The sequence below is a fragment of the Oreochromis aureus genome, linkage group 15 (genome assembly GCF_013358895.1).
Source record: "Oreochromis aureus strain Israel breed Guangdong linkage group 15, ZZ_aureus, whole genome shotgun sequence".
Taxonomy (NCBI): Eukaryota; Metazoa; Chordata; class Actinopteri; order Cichliformes; family Cichlidae; genus Oreochromis; species Oreochromis aureus.
Window position 1 is genome coordinate 19,684,326 of NC_052956.1, and position 24,737 is coordinate 19,709,062.

Here is a 24,737-nt window from a genome sequence, read left to right on the forward strand (position 1 = left end):
GAAAGGTGCGATCTTTTAAAAATAAGCCTAAATAAAATAAGGATTCAAGAGGATTCAAGCAGATTTAAAAGGTTTGCACACACAGTGTCTCATCTGGCATTTCCAGAATCCATTCACTCCAGGCTGTGCTAAATGTCCTTGGATTAGTAATAGTTAAAAAGAGGCCTGAAAATTTAATTTCCTGGCACTATAGTGTTGACGCTGCTGAAAGTGAAGGCTGTTATCTGCAGATCTGTGTACAGGAAAAGCCATAGCAGCACTTAAGGACTGCATTTAGATGCTAGTAATTCAATAAAAAAAAGCATCCTCGTCGGCAGTAAACACTGTCAGGAAAGTTATTTTGGCTCCAGCTTTAAATGTTTTTAGACCTTTCAATATAAAATTCACATTGTCATTAAAGAGAGAAAACTGAGGCTTATTAATTAGTTTTACACCCTTCATGTTTTTGGCTTAAATCTTTTCCGCAGTGGTGAACACTTTCACAAGTCTCCGTTTGTTCCCAGGCTCAGGCCTTTTATGAGCGCGAGCTGGAGGCCATGAAGAGAACCCAGCAGCTTACCGCCGACAACCTCTTGGCGTGGAAACGCACTGAGGCCGAGCTGCGACGGGAGTTTCAGACTCAGGAGGCGGCACTGCAGAAAACCCTCGGAAAACTGAGGGCCGAGCTGGCCAGGGTGTCGGACGAGGCTCGGGAAAACCGGGAGAGGTCCTACAAGCTGCAGTCGTCACTTAACACTGCAGAGAGCACCATCAAAGTGAGTGTGAACCCTCACCTGCTCATCCAAAAATGAGTCAACAGAAGGTGGACGGAGGTGAAGTAGCTGAAAATTCTGTAGTTTTAAGTGAGCTGATGTCTCTTTCTATAAACAGCTTGCAAAGATTTTGTGCCTGTAATCAAAGATAGATATAAATTAAAACAGGGAACAAAGTCCGTGTGAAGAAATTCAATAAAATGTGTTCCTTTATTATGGATAGTCACTTTATAGATTAAATTATGACGAGTAGATGTTCATCAAGCTGTCCAACCTGAGCCTTAATTTAACGTTCATAGACATCAAAAGTGATATTTCTTAGTATTTTTATATTAATGGGTCAAATAATAGTGGCTCTCACTGTTTTAGGGACTTCAGTTTGATTATTTTAAATGAATGCTCACATAAGATGATGAGCACAGGGGAGCAATTAGCAACTAAAGCCACGTATTTCCTTGAAGTAAGGAAGTGAAACCTAAACAGGTTGTATTCTGTGCTTGTATACATTTCAACCGAGTGCAAGGTGGAACTGAACTTTTTCACAGGGTATCGAGGTGTTAGGGTGTGGTGACGGAGGACCCAAAATTGCAGACACGGAGGCAGTAGGAAGTTTAACTAAAGGCGAGCTCTTTAATGAGCTGATAAGTAAACGAGACATGAGCAAAAATATAAAACCAAACGGGGAACTAAATACAAGCTGCTTAAACTAACTCAGGCAAGGAAACACTCAGAAACTAAGCCTGGGAAACAGAACAGTAGCATAAATGGACCATAGCATGACAAAGCACAAGGGGAGATGGATACTGTATATACACAGGAGGGTGATTAGCAGAAGTGGAGACACATGAGAACACAGCTGGAGCAAAATAGACATAATGAGGCAGGGGAAGCAAGACTGCACATGAGACAATGACTATCAAAATAAGACAGGAAATCAGAAACGCTGAGATACTGACACAGTCACATGGCAGAGACACAGAAAGAGAGAATGCCCACCGGGGACACTGGGAAGGACATACACAGGTGAGACTAGGACATGAAAGGGAACTGACTAAATTAACAAAAGACTAAGAACTAGAAACATAGCTCACTTCTCAAAATAAAAATTACAACATAGATTCAAATGTCCAAAAAAACACAAACACTGGGAACAGACCCAGGGATCCTAACAGGAGGCTCGCTTTAAAGTGGGTGAGGATGTCATTCAGGGGTTCCCATACTAGCTGCTGTTCCTCTGCAACTACAGCATACAGTATATACTGTGCCATGCTGGGCTGTCTTTAAAGAAGGATGGTTGCGTTGTGTCTTGATCAAAAACAGTGAACCTATACCACACAGGTAAAATGGTTCAGCTAGATGTCGTAAGAGGTCTGGACTAGGATGTAAGAGTGATGGTAGCATGGAGATATGTCTGTGAAGGTTCTCAGTCATCCAGGTCATTGAAGTCAAAGGAGTTTGCAAAGAAAAGCGTCTGGACTTCTTTGAGTTGCTTGAAGACGTTTCACCTCTCATCCGAGAAGCTTCTTCAGTTCTAAGGTCAAATGGCCGAGAGTCCCAGATTTAAACCCAGTGGGAGTATCCCCCCAAGGAGGGACAAAGGACCCCCTGGTGATCCTCTAATCACATGCGCCAAGGTGTGAAAGTGGGTGTGGGACCTAATCAGTCAGGGTTTCGGGTGAGCTCATTGTGAAACCTGGCCCCACCCTATCATGTGATTTCCTGAGGTCAGATGGCCCAGGATGTGAGTGGGCGTTAAGGCGTCTGGGGAGGGAACTCAAAACTGGATTATAGATGGCAGACAGTTGGTGTCGTAAACCACCGCCTCTGTTCAAAGATGGTCGCTCACAGTGGACATAGATGGCCTCTTTCACTCCTCTTTCAAACCATCTGTCCTCTCTGTCCAAAATGTGAACATTGGCATCCTCGAAAGAGTGACCTTTATCCTTAAGATGCAGGTGGACTGCTGAGTCTTGTCCTGTGGAGGTGGCTCTTCTATGTTGTGCCATGCGCTTGTGAAGTGGCTGTTTGGTCTCTCCAATGTAGAGGTCCGGGCATTCCTCACTGCACTGTACAGCATACACCACGTTGTTAAGTCTGTGTTTTGGAGTTTTGTCTTTCGGGTGAACCAGTTTGTGTCTGAGTGTGTTGCTGGGTCTGAAGTACACTGGGATGTCGTGCTTGGAGAAAACTCTCCTGAGTTTCTCTGATACACCGGCTACATAGGGGATGGCAACGTTGTTGCGTCTGTCTTTCTTATCCTCCCTCGCTGGTGTCTGATCTTCTTTTCTGTGCCTTTTTGCTGACTTTATGAACGCCCAGTTAGGATAACCACATCTTTCAGTGCTTCCTTTACATGTGTGTGTTCCTTCTTTTCCCTTCAGGCTTAGAGGGACAAGTTCTGCCCGGTGGTGTAGGGTCCTAATTACTCCAAGTTTGTGTTCCAGAGGGTGATGGGAGTCAAAGAGGAGGTACTGGTCCGTGTGTGTGGGCTTCCGGTAAACTTCAATGTTGAGGTTGCCATTCTCTTCAATGTGCACAGCGCAGTCCAGGAAAGGCAAACAGTTGTCCTTAGTGTCTTCCCTGGTGAACTTGATGTTTTTATCCACGGCGTTAATGTGCGCAGTGAAGGATTCCACTTCTTGTGTCTTGATTTTGACCCAGGTGTCGTCTACATATCTGTACCAGTGGCTGGGTACTCTCCCTTTAAAAGAGCCAAGAGCCTTTCTTTCCACTTCCTCCATGTAAAGGTTGGCTACAATAGGTGACACAGGGGAGCCCATGGCACAGCCATGTTTTTGTCTGTAGAAGCCTTCGTTGTATTTGAAGTATGTTGTGGTAAGGCAGAGGTCTAACAGTGTGCAAATCTGATCGGGTGTGAAGTTGGTCCTGTCTTCCAAGGAGCTGTCTTCTTGTAGTCGTTTTCTGACAGTCTCCACTGCTTCCGTGGTGGGTATGCAAGTGAAGAGAGAGACTACATCAAAGGACACCATGGTTTCATCTGGATCCAGGGTAAGTTTCTGGACCTTGTCGGTGAAGTCGGTGGAGTTCTTGATGTGGTGTGGGGTAGACACTAGGGAAGACACTAAGGACAACTGTTTGCCTTTCCTGGACTGCCTTTCCTGGACTGCGCTGTGCACATTGAAGAGAATGGCAACCTCAACATTGAAGTTTACCGGAAGCCCACACACACGGACCAGTACCTCCTCTTTGACTCCCATCACCCTCTGGAACACAAACTTGGAGTAATTAGGACCCTACACCACCGGGCAGAACTTGTTCCCTCTAAGCCTGAAGGGAAAAAGAAGGAACACACACATGTAAAGGAAGCACTGAAAAGATGTGGTTATCCTAACTGGGCGTTCATAAAGTCAGCAAAAAGGCACAGAAAAGAAGATCAGACACCAGCGAGGGAGGATAAGAAAGACAGACGCAACAACGTTGCCATCCCCTATGTAGCCGGTGTATCAGAGAAACTCAGGAGAGTTTTCTCCAAGCACGACATCCCAGTGTACTTCAGACCCAGCAACACACTCAGACACAAACTGGTTCACCCGAAAGACAAAACTCCAAAACACAGACTTAACAACGTGGTGTATGCTGTACAGTGCAGTGAGGAATGCCCGGACCTCTACATTGGAGAGACCAAACAGCCACTTCACAAGCGCATGGCACAACATAGAAGAGCCACCTCCACAGGACAAGACTCAGCAGTCCACCTGCATCTTAAGGATAAAGGTCACTCTTTCGAGGATGCCAATGTTCACATTTTGGACAGAGAGGACAGATGGTTTGAAAGAGGAGTGAAAGAGGCCATCTATGTCCACTGTGAGCGACCATCTTTGAACAGAGGCGGTGGTTTACGACACCAACTGTCTGCCATCTATAATCCAGTTTTGAGTTCCCTCCCCAGACGCCTTAACGCCCACTCACATCCTGGGCCATCTGACCTCAGGAAATCACATGATAGGGTGGGGCCAGGTTTCACAATGAGCTCACCCGAAACCCTGACTGATTAGGTCCCACACCCACTTTCACACCTTGGCGCATGTGATTAGAGGATCACCAGGGGGTCCTTTGTCCCTCCTTGGGGGGATACTCCCACTGAGTTTAAATCTGGGACTCTCGGCCATTTGACCTTAGAACTGAAGAAGCTTCTCGGATGAGAGGTGAAACGTCTTCAAGCAACTCAAAGAAGTCCAGACGCTTTTCTTTGCAAACTCCTTTGGTAGCATGGAGAGAAACTGCAGAGCGGTTCCTGATTCTGTAGGTAAACGAATATCATCAAACTTGATGTCCTGCCTGAGTTTATTAGATCCATGTTGCATAGTGTCATGCAGTGAACTTATAAGATTCCTCGGATCATGCAGTGTGCAGGTGCCTTAAAGGAGAGTGTTTGTTAAAACATTTAGTTGATAAGGCAAATAGAAGCATTCTCCAAATTAACGCTTCAGGTTGGTTGCTAGTTCAGGTTGTTCAGTCAATCATATACATTTCACCTCTGTAATATTCTCGGTACTCATAATTGAGCTATTTGTATATATTAGAACTATATCTCATATATTGTAAACTTTATAATATACTGTGTTATTTAATTAGTTCAGTCTGTTACCGTTATTGTCATGGAGCAACTGTAACCCACATAATTTCCTTAGGGATTATTGAAGTATTCTGATTCTGATTCAGATTAAGTCATTAGGATGATGACATGTCAGTAAGATTGTATTTAAACTTTGAGTCCCTGCTCGTCTTCTCTCTGTAATTTAGAGGAGGAGCAGATCAAAAATGTCGAAGCTGGTGAACAATAAATGATTAAAAACAGTGCGGTGCATTTCCACAGCCTACCTGTGTACTGAGAGCAAATGATGCTTAACTGTACAGTCTACAAGTAATTTGTCCCATTACTCTAAAACGGTTCGCTGTTTCTGTATCATTAAATATATTAGGACAGTTTAAGCAGACATATGAGCAGGGCCTTCCTGCACACTGCTGTCTCTCTACCCACTGATGTCTAACCAACATATGATGGACAATATTATCGGCTATGTTACAAGCCAATACTGGCCTGTTGCAGTTGTATTGGTGTGCATGTTGTATGTAAGGCTTCCTGTGAAAGTCTATCACAGGGCTAGCACAGACAGATATTCACGTATACCTACAGCCACTTTAGAATCACTGCGTGTCTTAGGTTAATGGATGTAAGGTTAATGGATTCAGTTTTACTCCCCATTTGCAGCTCATGCTAGCCTTTCAGTGGGGTCTGTATGGACTTAACCTTTCAGCATCCACCAGTTTGGCAGCAAGCCACTTAACAGTTGGGTTAGGTTTGGGTTACATTTTAGCTATATGCTAAGTTGCTAGGACTTTTAGCTACATGCTAGTTCCAAAACAAAAGCTTTCAAATAGACTTATTCTGCTATAAGATTTACATTAGCTGCTAATTATGGCTGTGACTCAAAGTACTTTCTGCTAGACTTTGTACTCTCCTGGCTTTAGTATTAACACTTTTCCATAAATTTGAACTTTTATTAATATTTATCAATTGAAATAACTAAAGGTTTTTATAAACTCTGTTGTCAGTTTTTTTGCGTAGCAGCTTATGGGTCAGGTTGTAACACTCAGGATGTACAATATCACAGAAAGACAAACAGGTTCAAACCCAGGAGCGCTGCCCAACTGATTTATAAATGTTGTCACTACATAGATGACAGAGTGACTCCGACGCTAATGTTAACAGTACTTGCACTGATGTCTGCACTACATGTAGTAGTACAGCAGTAAATGTTATAGCTGTTGGTTTGCAGTTAGCAGTGTCTCCTTGGTAAGTTCATAGCTATTTTGTGAAGAACATAACTGGAAATATCAGGTAACCAGCATTTTTCCTTTTCTCTACAACACTAACATATAATGTATATACACTCATTCATGTGAAAGGAAAGTTGTTTTCACAGTTTCACATGTATCTGTGTAGCCCTATGAAAATCTAGGTACACCCTTACTGCTTCCACAGGGTGTTAGAAAGTAAGTAGCATCCAGGTGCTGCTAATCAAATCCACTTGATTAACTTGATCATCAGCAAATGTGAGCCTCTCAATAAAAGCAAAACTTGAGATGCTACAGGCTTCAGTTAGCTTGTTAAGTTCATGACAGTACAATTAGAAAAAGACTGAAGTGTTGCCGCTTCTCTCTAGAGAATAAGGCCGCGTGTCTTAGGGTTACAAAGTCTAATCTAAACAAACCACAAGACTTTTAAAACGGTGTCCTTCGAACAGACACGCCCAGTGTGGAGATGCTTGGCCATAATACACAGTGCCGTGTTTGGTGAAACCCACACACAGCATATCAGTACAAATAACTGTCAAGCACGGCGGTGCACTGGTGATGATTTGGGCTTGTTTTGCAGCCAAAGGACCTGGGTTCTTTTGAGTCACCGAGTTGATCATGAACTCAGTGACTCAAAGGTAACTCCTCTGTATACTAAAGTAACAATGAAGCACAGCAGCAAATCTAGAACAGAATGGCTGAAAAAGAAAAGAACGACCTATTCAAAGTCCAGTCCTCTGACTTAAATGCCATGGTGGGACCACAAACCTCGATGAACTGAAGCAACATTGTAAAGAAAGAAGAGTGGGCCAAAATTCCTCCACGATGACAAACCCTACAAGTTATTGCTGCTAAAGATGATTTTACATTTTTAAAAAAAGAGGAAGTCAAGCTATTTCCTATTATTTGATGGTTTGATAAGCAAAATCTATCCATTATGCCTGAGCAAATAAAACCCCCAATTAACAGAACCGATTAAAGCAATATTGGTTATCTTCCTTTTGGATTTTTGGATTGCCAAAAACTTTTTTTTATATTTGTTACAAATCACCCAAAATATCCAGCGCACTAAGCCTCTATTTGGTATGACAGCAAAAATAGCAGCGCTGTGTTTATTTCCCAAGTAGATCATTATTTTTTTATTTTCTACTGTCTGACTTCTGTAAGATCTTTAGCGACGACGCCCGTGATTATCTTCGCCGTTGAAAATAAAGCTGACATGTGCTCCAGGGAGGATTGGCTAAGTAGGTCTGTTTTGTTTTTATGACTCGCTCTGAAGTTTATGTGGAATTATCACTGATTGCAGACAAAGACAGGAAGGGATCTCTCCTCCTTGGTGATGCTGAAATTAGGATCAAGGTCAGCGGTGGCTGTGGAGTTAATAATTTTAGCTATCAGAGCAATTAACTATAACCCAGATAAAGAAACGACAAGCAGAGTGCTTGATACCTGATGTAAGAAGGTAAAACGAATATCAGAGGATGGAAACTATTTGATCCTTTGCTTGTTTTGTCTTTTGTGGAGCTGAAATGTTATTGAGTTGTAAAAGTAATATCATAATAATCTCTTAATAGCAGCCTCGGTATCTGAACAGATCCTTTAATCCTTCACCTCCTGCTGTGAGCTCATTGTTGGATAATAGTAGATTTTAATTTAACCTTAACAAGCTCGCAACACAGGTTTGATTTACACCTCTTGCATCTCGTCACTGTGCATACCTGTACAGTCGCTAGCATTTGCGCTTTCAAATAGAAGCACATTTTTAGACCCTTCACAAAATTAATTTAACTCTTGAAAATTAAAATGCTGCACTAAATCAAAATGTTCCCAAGTCTCCGGAGGCATAATTACTGTACTGGCACATACGCCATGTGGAGAAACCGTATCATCAAATATCGACTTAACACCAGTGTGAGACACTTGCGGTTGGTGTCAGGATGCTGCAGCGTCTGCTTCACTGTTCTGCCACCCTCCTTTAGCTTATGATTTAGTAGGCAAATCTCCAGAGAAATGCAAGCAAATGATCGCTCAGAGTAACTGAGACAGACGTAATTAATGGCTCAGTGTTCACAAGCTTCTGCAGGAATATGCATGCCAAAAAATTACAAATTGTCCCCCAAGTGAAATACTCCACTGACGCTGTGTTAAATTGCTGCTGTCACTGACTTTGGACTAAATATTTCACTTCAGGTAGAGCCTATCTGGACTAAGTCTGTGGGAGCTTTTAGTGAGATAAAACAATAAATCACCTAAAGCATTATGTTTGGGTCCCTTTTTGTATTTAAATGAAAATGCAGGAATCAGCCAGGCCCAATCAGGAGGATTGACAGAGGTGAGGCAGTACATGAGAAGAACTCACATGTGTGCGTGTGGGTGTTTTTGTTGAGGTTCAAAGGGGATTAGAAGTGAATCAAAGGTGATCAGTGAATGTCATAACAATGAGATTCTTCTGTTAACTCAGATAATTCAACAGAGATACTGTTAATTAAAGCGTTTTCACCTCCATCTGCCAGCCTCATTCACGCAAACACAGGTGTACACTACATTCGAAGGGACAGTTATGCTTTCACTTGCCTTTTACCCAAACCTTAACAACCACCGACCTTCCACTCAGTCTTAACCAAAAGTTAGCATTAGTATATAGGCAAGTCTTATTTCTGTCACACAGTGCATTGATGGGCGCTGTGTCTCAGCCACTACAAAGACACCTCAACAAATTTGTTGTTATGTTAACTGGATTTGCTAAAAACTACAATATTTTTTTCTACATTTACTTCTATTGTGGGAACAAATTGGCTTAGAACGATGAAGAAAATCTGAAGGAAATAAGAGATAAAATAACACGATACTGGTTTTCATTAAAAGCTCTGTATAAAAGAGTCATTTTATTTTATTGGTTAAAGCTTGTACAACAAAACTGACAGGTCAGGCAAACTGGCTTAATTAAACTAGCTGCATACTGCGTTCTGTGAGGTAGATACTTGAAGGAGGGTGCTTTAAATCAAAGTGGTGTTGAACTGTAGAAAATATTAGTTCTAAGATTCAGTAACCTGGATCTGCAACAACAAGCTATATAAAGTGAGGATGGCAGGTGAGACAAATTGTCACGTGTAGGGCACCACCTGTCTGAGAACCATAGGGGTTATGACAAAAACTAGAGAAATCCTTTGATCCTGAAAAAGACCTTTGAAGGCTTCAGGACTGGCAGAAGCATCCAAACTTTCTCAGAAAGTCCATTCATCGGCAGTAGCTACCCTCCGCCACCTTCTGCATAGGATACTAAAGTGTCCAAGCCCACTGTGAGACATAATCTCAACAGGATGTCCTGTGTTTGCCTTAGGATGTCTGAAACTCCTCATCTAGGAGGCACAATGCTTGACTAATGGAGAAGCAGCAGTCAGTCTGACAAATTCCACACACCCTCATTTTCACTTTTGTCTTTCCATAATCAAAAGGTCTGCATTTGTTAACAATGTTGCCGGTAGAGATTTTGCCTACACTGACACAAAACCAAACATATTTGGCCTGGCTGAATCGTGCATTGGCATTTAAACAGCTGTGTCTAACCCCACCCTATCCCAGTTCCAATTTTAGACCCAAAGCTGAGTCTTGAAACAGCCCTGTGAAGAAATTAGGACTCCACTTAATGCCCCAGTTTCTGAAACATTCACACTTTTACTTTGCCTTATTCACAGATAGTCATACATTGTACTGCTAGTAAAGAAACTCATAGAAATAACATAATCTTTATCTTTACCACCAGAGCTCCAAGCTTAACCTTACCTACAGTAGTTCCCAGATGGACTGAACACTTTATTTTTCCTGTAAGTGTATCTCAGAATGCTGTATGAAGAAGTAAGACAAAGAAAATATATGTAAGCCCCCAAATCTTAAAGTTAAAATGTGTTTATCCCGCCTTATCTAAACCTAGTGGTCATAAAGTGCAACTACTTTCCTTGAGGGAAATCAGCATACACACAGTGTCTCACCCACTCACACATATCAGGTCTAATTTGTGTGACTCCTCAGTGGTTTTCATCATACTGAGGTTTCATTGTCTTAGCCATAGCAGCGGTAATTAAGTTTGAGGGAGGCTGTTTGATGGGATTGAAAGATGTGAAATTGCCTCTCATGAGTTCTTGCAGAGTGCTAAATCACAAAGCTACTGTACTGTGTGTGTGTGTGTGTGTGTGTGTGTGTGTGTGTGTGTGTGTGTGTGTGTGTGTGTGTGTGTGTGTGTGCACTCACGTCAAATCACTCCCTGAAGTCTAGTTCCTATTAATTGAGCACCAGTCAGCATTTACAGTCTCAATCTTCAGTATTAATATTCTGCCAATATGGTTCTTTCTGTAAGTTTGATAAACTGGCTGCAACTGCTGGCTGCTAACTTCATCCCAGCATTGCATTACAACATAAGGTGAATTTCACTTTTCTATACGGATGTGCCTCTTAAAGCCTCTACATTGCTTTAAATATGAATGTACTACACGTACCTTTCTGCAATGACCAAGCAACATGTAATTTTAAAGGTCTGTCTTCAGTAGCATACCTTACCCCATAATAGTACTTAACACACCCTTAACGGCTCATGAAATATAGAACAGGTGGATTTACATTTGCTCAGGGTTCATTCCATTTAGTTACTCACTGACGTTAAAGGGCATGTGCCCAGATATTTAGGTCTTGAATGTTGAGGTTTGGACTTGGGCTAACAATCCTATCATTCCAAAAACTGAGTGAGAGTGAAAAAAGAAATCTTCCTGTATTTATACTGTTCAGCTAGTGAGCCTTGTGGCAGTCTTTGTAATGAGTGAGCTTTTAACTTGTAAATAACAAAGACATTATCTATAAATTACTTTATCACCATCAAAATAATTTATAGATAGTAAGATAATTTTGTCAAACAATGTTTTAGTCATTAACCTGACCTGTCCAGAGCCCAAGAATTGCTCCTTAGGACAGCTCTAGAAACTATTTTGTAAACTCTTAGTTGCTCTTCATTCTTTTTCTTACCTTTTCTAAAATAAACATGCAAAAATATTTGAGCACAACACAGACTTTTTTTAATCAATATTAAAGTTTTGTTGGTGAACTTGTGACCACACATGATTGACTGACTGTATATAAAGGTGAGGATAAAATAATTACTCCACAATGAAACAGAGCAACAGATTTTTAACATAACCCCTGATAACCTGACCTTCTATTGAGCAAAAACACAAGCCACTGCTGTGTAGTGATGTGCTTTAACTTTGTAATGCTCAAAGCTTGTAAAATCAAGTTAAAACTGAGCATCATCTTCCAGTTTACACACAGTACAAAAACTTCAGCAGGAGTTTGAGCCGCCACTTGAGAAATCATCATGCCAAAAACAAAAGAAATCAGTTTAGACAACAGAAAAAGAATTGTTGATGCTTACAAAGCAGGAGATGAATTTAAAACCTTATCACAGAGTTTCCAAATGTCAAGAACTGGAATGAGAAGTTTCATCAAAAAATTCAAAGAGAGCTACAGTGTACAGAATAAGCCCGGCAGAGGTAGGAAAGAAAAGAATTTAGACTTTGGAAAGAAAACTATTGAGAAAAGTGTCTAAAGACCCCAGAACAAATGCCGAAAACAGTAGTGAATGATTAGCCAAGTCAGGACTTTTGATCTCACAATCACTAGAACCTTAGACTGAAATGGACTGTGAGGTTGCAGACCAAGAAAAAGAGAGCCCAAGAAGAAGAGACACTTTCCAGTCAGACTGAATATGCTAAGGAAACCTGAACAAAGATGATGCATACTGGACATACACGTCCTTTGGCCAGATGAGATGTAACTAGTTTTTTGCCACAGAGACACTGCGTATGTTTGAAGCAAAGAAGCTGTTTTTTGGAAGTACAACCCCAAAAAACAGTGCGCTCGGTGAAACATGGTGGGAGTATTATGCTGTAGGGAAGCTGCAGTGCATCTGAATCTGGGAATCCCACCAAGGTTGAAGGATAATCATCAAAAAAACAGGATATGTGAAGATCCTAAAGAAAACCTCAAAGAATTGGCAGCAAAACTGGGTCTGGGTCATCGCTTTGTCTTCCAATGTAATCAATACACACATTGCCCCTGGTGAAGAACTACCTCTAGACGACCAAAGTGAATGAAAACCCCCCGACTTGAATCCAACTGGAAATCTGTGAGGTGAACCAAAGACCAAGGCGCATGCCAGAAGACCATCGCAGACCATCAAGGCATGTGTAAGACGTGCCGAAAACTACAATAAACGGCTGCAGGCCGTTATCTAGCAAAACGGATATAAAATTGACTAGTAGCAGTCTTAACCCTGGCGCTTTTTGGTTTATGTGGTATTATTTTGTTTCTGTGTGCCAAGTAAAATATTTTAAGTGTCCAAAATAAAAACAGAATGTTTAGAAAACCTGTGTTAAGAATTCTTTGCTCTGTTTAAAACAAAAAATAATAATACGGTGCCTAATAATTCTGTCTTCATTTTTAAAAGATCGTCATACCCATGGTGTTGACGTCCACTTGACATTCTAAATATTAAAACCTCAACATTATCATTAATCAAAATACTAGAATTTCAGTCCCCAAAACTGAACCACAAGCATCTTGGGTGGGCTGTAGCTTATGGCAGGCTATATTATTTGTCAGCTAGTTCAATTAAAAATCCTACAAAATGCACCAATATCAGAAATACAGCTCCCAACTTTCTAAAACTTGTCAGAGTGGCCACTGACACATGAATGAATTGGATAAAAATATTTCCCCTCTGTAGAATTGTTTTAAAGGTGGAAAGTAGCTGTAGAGGCCAAAACTGTTTGTGTGCCACGCTGTAAACATGCTGCTTTTAATGGGAAGTTTTAACATATGAGTTTATGGGGATTGACTTGGGAGCTGGTCTCAAGTGGCCATTAGAGGAACTGCAGTTTCACTGAGTAAAAGTCAGATGTGTCATGCCATTTGAAGTCATGTCTCTGGTCTGCTAGTTATTTAGGTTTAATATTCAAGCTCATTTAGATACTATATTTAGGCTTAGAACTGTATTTATCACAGCTGCATTTATCAGCTGGCCTTTAATGATGTTTGGAAACAACCGTCTGCAATGTCTGAAAGTAGGAAAAGTAAACCAAAAAGAGTTGTATGACAGCACAGACCATCAGTCTATTCACCAGTGACATTTAAACTGGGGGTTTATAATTATAATTATAATCATATAATTATAATTATAATTTTATTATTTCCTTCTGTGAAGATGTTAGAGGTTGGTTGTTGTTCTTCTTAACCTACCCTAACAGAGCTTTCTTGTGTGGATTTGACTCTCCTCTAGGACTTAACCAAGCAGCTGGACGAGGTGACCCAGAACTCGGAGATTGTGGAAATCCGTCAGAAGGAGGCTGAATGTGAACTAGAGGCAGCCAGAGACCGAGTTCAGCAGCAGGCAACTGAAATACTTCTCAAAGCCAGTAAGACCCACAATCTCTTCCCTTTCTCTTTTCATGAGACCTGCGAATTCTTGCACCCGCACTAGACTCAAGATGCACTCTGTGCTTTCCATGCAAAAACATCAAACATATCGACTAACAGCTCCCCTCATCTTGTCTGAGACATCGTTGCCTGTTACACTTTAATAGCATATTGCTGTATAGCGGGGCTAATGGTGTTCCCGGTCCCTCAGAGCCTGCTAGAAGAAGCCTTGCTGACGACAGCACCCAGGTTGTTTCTGTTTATGTGTACATGTAAATGGCTAAATAGGTGTATGTTAGAATCTGGTCTAATATCTTATGATGTATTTCCATCACTGCTTTGGTTAACAACATTGCATAAACATTACTGTCTGAAACGTGTGAGCAATCGCAACCACTTTGGCGCGGAGTCATTCTCGGCCCATTAGCTCCAATGAGTTCGTTGTACCCAGTGAGAGCGTTTTATCACTTTCCACTGGAGCTGTTTGCATGTTAGAGACAAATAAGATCCAGCTGGTAAATGCAGCCATGGGAGTCTCATTTACCACACTACAGATCAGAGGACCTCTCAAGGTTGTTTGCAAAGAAATGACCATGAGTTCTTTTTGCCTTTTAAAGTGCCTTTTGTCTTTTTTAAGTTATAGCTGTAAGAGGTAAATAAATATGTCAGAGTGGTGAGCAAATGTCAACTTACCATCCCTCAACAATTAGTAAATGTGTAGTCTTGAGTTTAAGATTTATAGTTTGTATGTCCAAAAATGTCCAGCACATTTTCACTCCCAGCTCGCATACAGATGCTTGATAAGGACCCTTTCTTGCCACATTGGGTGTCCATTCATCCATACATTTTACCTGTAGTTCACAGGGAAGATGGCAACTAATCTGCAGAGACTGGCCATTTACTCTCCAAGTTCTAGTGAAACTCAAAAAATGAATTTGTGCCTTATTGCTGCAACTAACACATGTCAAAAAACACAACTTTTACTTCCTGTTTTGCATTGTACTTTAACAGTTTCACTACTGCTCTGGGAATAGTTTAATCGTCTTTGTGGGCATGTGAGCATTTTCAGTGCTAACTACTGGAGAATGTAGCAAGCCCCTAGAGGTCAAAGCAATCTCAAGGAGGTTTTCAGTGAAGAACTGTATAGCTCTGAAGTACCCAGAGAACCCAAATGACAAAGTGAGAGCATGCAAGCTCCACATACAAAGGCCCCAGGGAGTTGTAGACCTTCTTTCTATCAGTCAGGGTCAACCATGGCACAATCACAAAACGGAAACTCTTTGACAGCACCTCGTTGTGGCTGTGTTGGCAGCATCAATAAGAACCAGCAACACGCCGATTGCATTACTTGAATATTTGCATTCTTCTCGTCTCTGCTCTGCCATAGGTCAGATAAGCAGTCTGCAGGCCACCCAGATGACCCAGGAAGCAGCCATCAGAGACCTGGACAACGAGCGGAACCGGCTGAAGGACAAGGTGGTGCGGATGGAGGAAGAGAGGGAGGCCCTTCAGAGCCAGGGCCAAGCGCTGGATGAAAGACAGAAACAGCAGCTCCAGGCCCTGGAGAAGGTGCGTGTGTCTGTAAGATGGTGAAGTGTTTTGTATTCATGTCAGACAGGAAGCAGCTCCGTTATGAATAACCAATAAGTCATCAAGATGCAGAAACTGAACTTTTTTGTAGAGTTTGCTTCACACCAGTTTAAAATACAAGGACTGTGATGAAGTCAGTGCCCATACTTTTTAGTTTAGTAGTCCAATGTCAATGGAGTAAACCAGTACTAACTAATTCCTACTGATATCAGGTTTTCACATTAGGGTTACTTTGGCAGAAAAAACAAAATCGTACCCAAAATGTTTATACGCAGTTATTGTGAAACCCCAGCATGAAGCCTTGGTCTCCTGTATTTTTTTGCATTTATGTGCATTTTAAGTAGTGAACCTGTCTCTCCTGACCAAGTGACCAGGATCAAGCAAAAGTAGATTTAAACGTAGACTCCAGTAAAGAGCTGTCCAAATTCATTTTTCCAGTTTTCTTTTGCTTGCTTTTCTTAGTTTGTGATACTGACTGTACAGAAGAGACTGTAATCCCCATGTGAGGGTGATGTCTTTCCCAAATTAAGTCTTTACAGAAGTAAAAAGAGCACTTAGTTTAAATTATTGATGTATCTGGGAGAGTTGTATTTGTAGAGGAAGTCAGATTTTTAGATAAGAGCATGTAGATGTACAGTATGCATAAATACCCGCCCTGTCTATTTTTCATTAGTTATTTTGGCATATTTAGTGCGTTGCAGAGGAATTCCTAGGGATTAAGAAGAAAATTAATCGTAGGTCTGCAACAAAGTTTAAAGCGTGTGGTTGCACAGATGACCTGCAGTCGTCAAACAGTTGAAAGGGTCAAACCTGTCGATCACAGCTTTTACAAACTCTGAAAAAAGGACAGCTGCTCCTCTTTTTAAAAACCGGGACTCTTAAAGGTCAGATGATTTAAGCAACAGCGTAGTCAGCAGACCGACCGCAGCCAATAGTAAATGTCAAGTGTTGCAGCCTCATGTGTGTTTTCCCATCCTTTTATATCTGACATTTGTGCAGTGTAATCCTCTGGGAGCTGAAAGACTTCTCCCACTGAGTGTGGTTGCTGTGAATTTAGATGTCTTCCCGAGGATAATGGAAGATCTCAGATCACTTAAACTTCATGCCATCTTTCTTCTATGGCTGAAGCTAAATTTCCAAACCTTTCAACACTGATTCATCATTATAAATTGGCTCTTGATGAAATTTATGTAAACTCAACTAAATGTGATAAAAGTTCCCATCTGACCTCGACCGGTTCAGTTGATTTATTAATGTAAAATAACTTTATTTATGTTGAATGAAATTTTACCTTCACGCTATGAATGTTTTTTGTATTAAAGGCCCTCAAAGTAGAGACAGGTGGGTTGAATTTTTTTCCCTGCATTTGTGTATCACATAGTAGTCACAACAACAGTTGCCTCAAAGCTCTTTATAGTGTAATATCTCCTATAACAATACAGAAAAACCAACAATCAGACGACCTTCTATGAGGAAACACTTGTCAACAATGGGAATGAAAAACGCCCTTTTAAGAGGAAGAGACCTCCAGCAGAACCAGGCTCAGGGAGGGTCAGCCATTTGCCACAACTGGTTAAGTGTAACTGTTACTCAACCAGTTTTACACTCCCTCTAATCTAAAGCCAAAATCTCTATTTGGTTATAACCAGCTTTGAGCTGGTTATAAATAATGTTGAACCCATTTCTGTCTCCTCATAACTGTCTGAAAAGAACTTTTCATTTCAGGTAAACTTACAAACTGGTGTTTGTATTATACTTTGGACATATCACCTCAATCAAAATGCAGTTATAGGGTCTAAGGACCCCCAATGGAGCAGCAGACCAAGATGCTGCACTGAATATGAGTGTCACAGTAATTGGATGTTCCCCTCTAAAGTTTAGTAAAGTGAGTAAACAGAACATAACATGTAATGCCAAAAGAAAACAGTCACAAGCTGAATGGGCAGTGAAGCAAGAAATTGGGAAGAGAGCATTCCCATCTGCAGTAATTTATATTTGGCAGTGCAGCTCTTTTCAGGGACCTCTTCACCCTTTACATATGAAAGCCAGAGGCGAGGAGGGCAGCAGCAAGAGATGAGTTGCTGCTGACTTGGTCAGATGAGACACTGACCAAGTCAGTTAAAACATGAAAGGAGAATTGACTGAAGTTATATAGAGCTAATTTACTTTTTCTGCTACACTGAGACGGAGCTGGGTTGCAAAGTGGCTTGAAACCGAAAACAAAACGAAAACAGTAATCAATCAGATTTGACACATTCATAATCAGCTATAGCAGTCCTGACTGAGATAGGTTCATGAGTGTTTTTAAAAGATAGATGTAAATACTCTGAATATTTACTGCTGAAAAATCTTGTAAAAAATAAACACTTTGTACAATATAATGATAGTGAATGTATTATATTTGTAAAATAAATTAAAATTACCTTAATGTAAACATTGCAAAGATGATTTTTATAATTACATTTAATTGTTAATGTAGTGATATTTGGCACTTTTCCTTCCAAGTAAAATCCATATAAATTTGCATCTTTTGTGGCAGACCATGTTTTCTTCTTTCTTTGTTTTTTTTAAGACAAAGATTGGATCAATTATGGTTCCAAATAAGCAACATTAGCGAATGCGAAGAGACGGAACTATAAAGATAATTTCATTGGTCTGACTTAATTAGGGAACATGTGTGAAAAGTCATTAGATCAATTGTTTCTTTGGTTTTCATTTCGGTTCCCTCTTATTACCATTCTCTCTCATTTTGGTTTGTTTTTATTTCTTTGTGTTTTTTTTCCTCTGTCTCTCTCTAAAAGGAGAAATTAACCTCTCAGGATGTTCATGGCCTGTTGTTTGTGTCACACTGTGGAGATGTGTCGCCTACGGCTTTGTTGGCCATATGATAACACAGCAGGCTTGCCCAGTTTGACCAGTTTGTTAGATGGGTTTTTTTTGGTAGTTGTCCAAAACAGCCTTTGGTTCTAAGCAATTACTGCACACTAATATGATCGCGCTTTGATCGGAGATTAAAGTTTTTTCATGTTGCTGCCAGTGTCTGATGATCTGCCAGATACTCAGTAGGGTTAATGAAAATTGGGAGGTTGAATGAGATATAAATTGTACATGTTTTAGGACACTAAAATGTGTCATGCTGAGAAGTTATGTTGGTCAGTCAGTCTAAATGACTTAAGAAGTTATTATATTCACATTTTTCTGAAGCCTAGTATTTCTGGAGTTCAGTTTAGTGGACAAAGGAAGAGTTTTACACATTACGTTTATCACACTTAAGCAAACATTTAATTTGTAATGAGTGAATATATCCAGCTTAAATGGGCTCTCTGCGGTTATGTAAGCATTTAGTATCACTAAATAGGCTGGGGAGCTATTACGCTATTAATTCTGAAGCAGTAAATTTACTGCCATTAAAGTATATAGAACACTAGGGTATTAGTATGTCATAGGATATGATTTTTAATACCATGAGATGCCAAAACAGATGTCTCTTCTTCTAATAAACCAACAACAATGTTGTAGTTTCTGCATCCACCACCATGCAAGGGTCCACTTATGTCCACTGATATAAATTTTGTTATGAGAGTGAGAGTATCAAGGGAAGAGGTAGGAAAAGTGAGGTAGCAGTGAGATGAAAAAAGTACACCGGAGTACTGGGAGGGTAGGCGTTCATCAAAGAGTGAGGTGGCAAAGGAAAGGGCTTACAGTCAGTTGTATGTGAAGCTGGACACACTATAGATATACAAAGGTGATGAGGTGTCAGAGAAGTTATGTGAGGGGAGGTACAGGACATTTATGAGGACAGCAAGACACAGGTGAGGTGTGTGGTAAGAGTGACAGGTGGGTTCAAGTTGGGGTGAGATTAAATCTGCTCAGAGCCTCTACTTGTTTGTGATGATGATGGACAGGTTGACAGCTGAGGTCAGGAAGGCGTTTCTGTGAACGCTGATGATCACAGACGATATTATGATCTGTAAGGAGAGTAGGAAGCAGAGAGTCTGGAGAGGTGGAGGTATGCTCTGGAGAGAGGAGGAATGAAACTCAGTAGAAGCAAAACAGAATACGTGTGTGAATGGAAGGGAGACAGGTGGAAAGGTAAACATGCAATTGGTAGAGTTAGTGAAGGTAGATGAGTTGGAATACTTGGGGTCAACCATTCAAAGTAATGGACAGTGCACAGGAGAGGTGAAGAAGAAAGTGCATACAGGGAGGAGTTGTGACGGAAGAATAGCAGCAAGACTAAAAGGGAAGGTTTACAAGATGGTAGTGACAAAGTTCAAAAGAGGGAAGGCTGAGATGGTTTGGACATGTGCAGATAAGAGAGAGTGCCTATATTAGGCTAAGTATTTTGAATATTGAGCTGCCAGAGACCACAGAAAAGATTCACAGGTGTAGTGAAGGAGGACATGCAGAAGGTTGGTGTGACAGATATTAGTGATAGGATGAGATGGAGGTACCAACTACCTGCTCAAAGGTGTTCTTGGCTTGGTTAGATGTTATTTCTCTTAACCATGGAAATAATTCTGTCTTCATCCACCTCAGCTGTCTTGCGTGTCTTGCTGAGTTGGCCAGTGCATTTCTTCCTTTTAAGAATGTACCACATTGTTGATTTAGCCGCTAAACTTGCACACCGCTTCATTAACCATGTCTTTAGTACACATGTCTTTACACCTTATATTTAAAATTACAGCAAAAAGTTTTGAAATACAAATTCAACACTTTAAGTCAACTTCAGATATTATGTCTGCTTCATTTGTTGTATAATAATAACTAAGCTATGAAACTGCTTGTAAATCCTCCTATTACTTTTGAACCTCTAAAAATGTGATCTGTATCTAAAAATGTCTGCAATTCCTAAACAGTTAATGGGAATTTTTTGTAAAATGCTATAAATATTGATAGTTTGATTTAAAATTAATTAAGGCTGTCATAGTCAATGATGCAGGCCAGACTCAAACGCTACATTCAACCCTTCATTTCCTTCATCAAAGTATTGGTGGACTGCAGAAGTTTTTACTAGATGTCATCTGCTCCACCTCCCACCCTGCTTGTTTACATCTATTACAGCAATTAGCGTGAGGGGAGGGGAGCTGTCGCGGCTACAGTGCAGTGTACAATGCAACCCTGGGTAAGTGACGGGTGGCTGCGTAACCCAACAGTGAGTCGGTGACACTGATGACATTTCTAATTAGTTTAACAAACATATATTTGTGGTGCCAAAGATTAATTGTTCACTAAGCTAATCCCTCGCTTCTATTACCAGCCACTTAGCCTCTTTATTTATTTATTTTAATAAAATTACCATCAAATAACACATACCCTTGTCATCAGTAAAAATGCTGTCCAAGCCTTTTAATGGCCTACCTGAAATTCACTGTGTGGACTCCTGAGACTGAGCAAATTAAAATTTAAAAAAAAAAATCTAACCTTATGTTAAAGAATTATTTTTCACTCATTAATCAGTTACTTTCAAGTTTCCTTCCTGCCATCCCTTTTATGTCTGCCTGAAGTACGCCCCGATGTGCTATTGCCACCAGATGATTGGTGTGATGCTACTAGTAATGCATCTCTTGTAAGTGTGCAAAGAAAACAGGAAACTACCCAGCTCCACAACCAGAGCCCACATGTAAACTTTATCTACACCTTTAGCTACAGTTTTTTAATCCAAAACACGCAACGAACAGAGAATTAAAGCTGGAAACAGAGCTGCTGATTTTAACTCTAATCTCATTAGTAGTCAGATAATCTTGGTATAGTCTTTAATAGGATATGTTCCCTCAGATCGCTCACTGTGTGCGTCAGCTCAGCTCATGTGTATTACAGTTCCCTTGTGACTTTTTTCGCAAAGTTTAGCCAATTAAAATTTTGTTAAAGCCATGAAAAGAGGAAACAGCTGCTCTCCTGATTAAAACCAAACTTTACCGCTTGCATATTAATTTTTTTTGTCTGTTTTGTCTGTTTCCCCTGAAAATCACTGTTTTTTGACTGTAGCCTTGATTCATACTATAATAGCTTCCCAATGACAAACCCAGTGCACTGTTGCTGGGTACAGACGGCATTTGTTCTTGCCTGTCTGCTCATGTCTGAGTTACACAGTTTATAGAGCCTGGCAACAACCTAACTCTGCAGGACTTCATTCTTTCTCCTTGTGTCTCTCTAAACAACATCTTTTCTACATCTGTTCTTCACTGCATTTTCTGCCTCCTTGCTCTGTTATTCTACGACTTCTCCTCTCATTTCATCCACACATAAATCACTCCTAAATAACTTGGAATCATTCTTTAAATTATGCTCATTACATTTTTTTTTTGCATTTATACTCATTAGCTTAGCATTTTAACTTGGAATTTCAGGCTTTTTAATGTTTTTCCTCCTTTTAAACATCTCTCATGTCTGTGACTCATCAGTGGATCGTATTAGAAGTTAGTTTTGAACCAATTTTCACTCTTTTCTTAAATTTAAAATTACTATTGGATTCTTCTATACACATGAGCAAATTTTACAGTACTACTTATGAGTTCGGTTACAAGTGCAGTTTGTAAACTTGTCACTATTTGTCACTATTTTGTGATGTCCCTCTGCGGAGTCACATATAGTTTCTGTGTACCTAATTGAGTTACGTTTTTGCCAAACATTATTATCAAGCCCTCCATGTAATTTAAGTGAAACAGTTTAAATAATCAGAAAAGGTTTTTTTTAACATCCAAATAAATTAATTTTAGGATAAAGGAGTGAGTTATTTATAATACTGTGCCGTAACTAGGGGTTAACTAGCTGCATACAACAAAGATACTGCTCACTGTGGCTCATCCAGTGGTGAATATTTTGCTAGAAACTTAGATTTTGGATTTTTAGAGTAATATTACATGTCTGCCTATATTAAAGATCTTTTTACAATGTTTAAAACGTGTTGGTCAGAGTCTTCGATCAGCAGCTGTTCATTTCACTTGGGATTTCACTACAAAACATCCCAAAGTCTGTTTGTTTCTTTCTGCGTGAACTCAAAGACCTTCTGTTTAAATAATGAGTAAATTTAAGTTCTCCTGTTATCAGCTAGACTGCTTTAGCATACTTAAAAAAACAATACCCGAACACCAGTGTGATAAAGACTGTTGGACATCTAGAATCCAAACGATTCTATCTTTATTTCTGAGACTGATAATGGGCTTCATTGTGTCCTAATCAATAACCCCATTATCAGTAATCCCAGATAGGCTGTGCCCAGGCTTTATCAACTTTTACTGTTCAAAGAATAACACATGAGAGTGATGTGGAGAGAAAGAGTAGCACTGTAGAGGCAGCCTGGAGGATTAATTCCTTGGTTATGCCCAAGCAAACGGTGGCAATATGGCTGAATAATGCAGCATATGGTGTGAATGTCAGCCCGAGCTCTGTGTCTGTCTATCGTCTATCGCAGCGCTCACCTTTGAGCATAATTTAAGTGCGCACGCATTCTGTGTTTTTCAGACCCTGCGTGATGAGAAAGTGTCCCATGAGAAGGACGTGAACAGTCTGCGAGGTCGATATGAAGAGGAGACCAGCCAAATGAAGGAGAGCCAAGCTCGAGCTCTGGAGGAAGTCGCCAAGAAGAACAGGGTGACCCTGGAGACCGCTCTCAACAACGCTGAGAAGGACAAGAACCGCCTCCTGGCTGTGAGTACACACACACACACACACACACACACACAGGGACATGTTTTCATTGTTTTCAAGGACAGACAGACATACAGGGCTGTCCTGGGCCCTTTATTGTAAATTATCCAGTGTGTCTACCTCTGATATGACGAAGCTTCTTCCAGACCAGAGCCTTATTATGAAGTGAAGCATCTGACACATGCAATCATAACAAAGGTCCCAACTACAAAGAAGAAACAACTACATTTAAAGCTGGTGTAGTAATTTCTGAAATTATTAATAAAAATCCATAATCCACCAGGTTGAAACTGAAGTAGTTGAAGAGGCAGTGCCTCTGGCCTCTGTTTTCAGGCTTGTAGCCCGTGAGGAGGGACTTGAGCAAATTTCACACTAGCCTCGGTGCAGTAATTTTAACAAAATAGTGGGCTGAATTGGCTAAACCAGTACATCTCAAATTTTCTTCCTTCGTCTGTTAAAACAAGCCAAATAACGTAGAGTTAAAGGTACAGTTTGTGAAATCTCACCACTGCTGTAGATGTCAGTAGATTGCTGATTGCTGTCTAGTTCTGGTTTTTTACCCCTCTGAAATTTAAGTGCGTGATCCTAAGTATGGCAGCTGTAGGTACAAACAACTCTGCCACTCTACTGTTTATGTCATCTGGGTGTTCATGTGGAGCCTCTGGAGTCAGTGAAGCTCATTTCTGTCCAAAACTGAGCTGCTGTTAGCTGGCCTTAGTGTTGTTGTTGTTTGTGTGGGTCGCATGTCTAATCTGCCGGCTGTAGCTGTGACAATATCAGGAACAAATAAGCATGTTTATGCATTTTTTGGGGTTTAAAGCCCAGACTTTCAATTCAGGAGATGAGGTGAGGAGGAAGAGAATGAGGTACAGATGAGGGAGGACAGACACATATTAAGAAAGAGGTGATGAAAAAACTCATGTATAAATGTTAAATGGTCATAAAAATTTTCAAAGAGCTATTTGTAATCTTGTAATTAAAAGTAACTTGTAAGGCGTACTGCGTATGTTGCATAAACGGTTATCCTGGCTTATTGCTGTAATATACACAGTCACACTGGAAGATATGCCACACTTCTTTTGGGATATACTCTTTAAAGTAGATTACTTCAGTAAACTTGTGCCACTTCTGCAACCATCAGGCTTTGCAAAATCCTGATCTCTGCTTTAAATAAAACATAATCATTTCAGGTTTCAAGTGAAAAATGAAATCTATGAAACTTATTTTTATTCTAGACGGAACTATTTTTTAAAACTTGTCCTCCTCAACTTTGTAATTATTTTGGGCAGAAACACAAAGACTTCATTTCAATCTTATTTTATGTGTGGCATCAGATGTGTTTGTTTTGGGGGGTTTTTGGTTCTTTTTTTATTTCATGTCACTTTCTAAAAACACTTTTGTATACTGCAGCTTTAAAACATGGATGGATCAGATGGTGGGTTCACAGGGCACGATGAATGAAAA

General features: G+C 40.4%; 1 protein-coding gene across 3 annotated transcripts in view; it reads left to right on the forward strand.

The window, feature by feature from the left end:
• fam184ab (family with sequence similarity 184 member Ab) overlaps positions 1 to 24,737 on the forward strand; it is a 212,553-nt gene that overhangs the window by 87,904 nt on the left and 99,912 nt on the right. For all 3 annotated transcript variants that reach the window (XM_031756301.2, XM_031756302.2, XM_039599176.1), the window contains exons 6-9: positions 504 to 755; positions 13,897 to 14,032; positions 15,421 to 15,602; positions 23,088 to 23,273. In XM_031756301.2, coding sequence (XP_031612161.2) covers positions 504 to 755; positions 13,897 to 14,032; positions 15,421 to 15,602; positions 23,088 to 23,273 — 756 coding nt within the window. The remainder of the gene's footprint in view (positions 1 to 503; positions 756 to 13,896; positions 14,033 to 15,420; positions 15,603 to 23,087; positions 23,274 to 24,737) is intronic.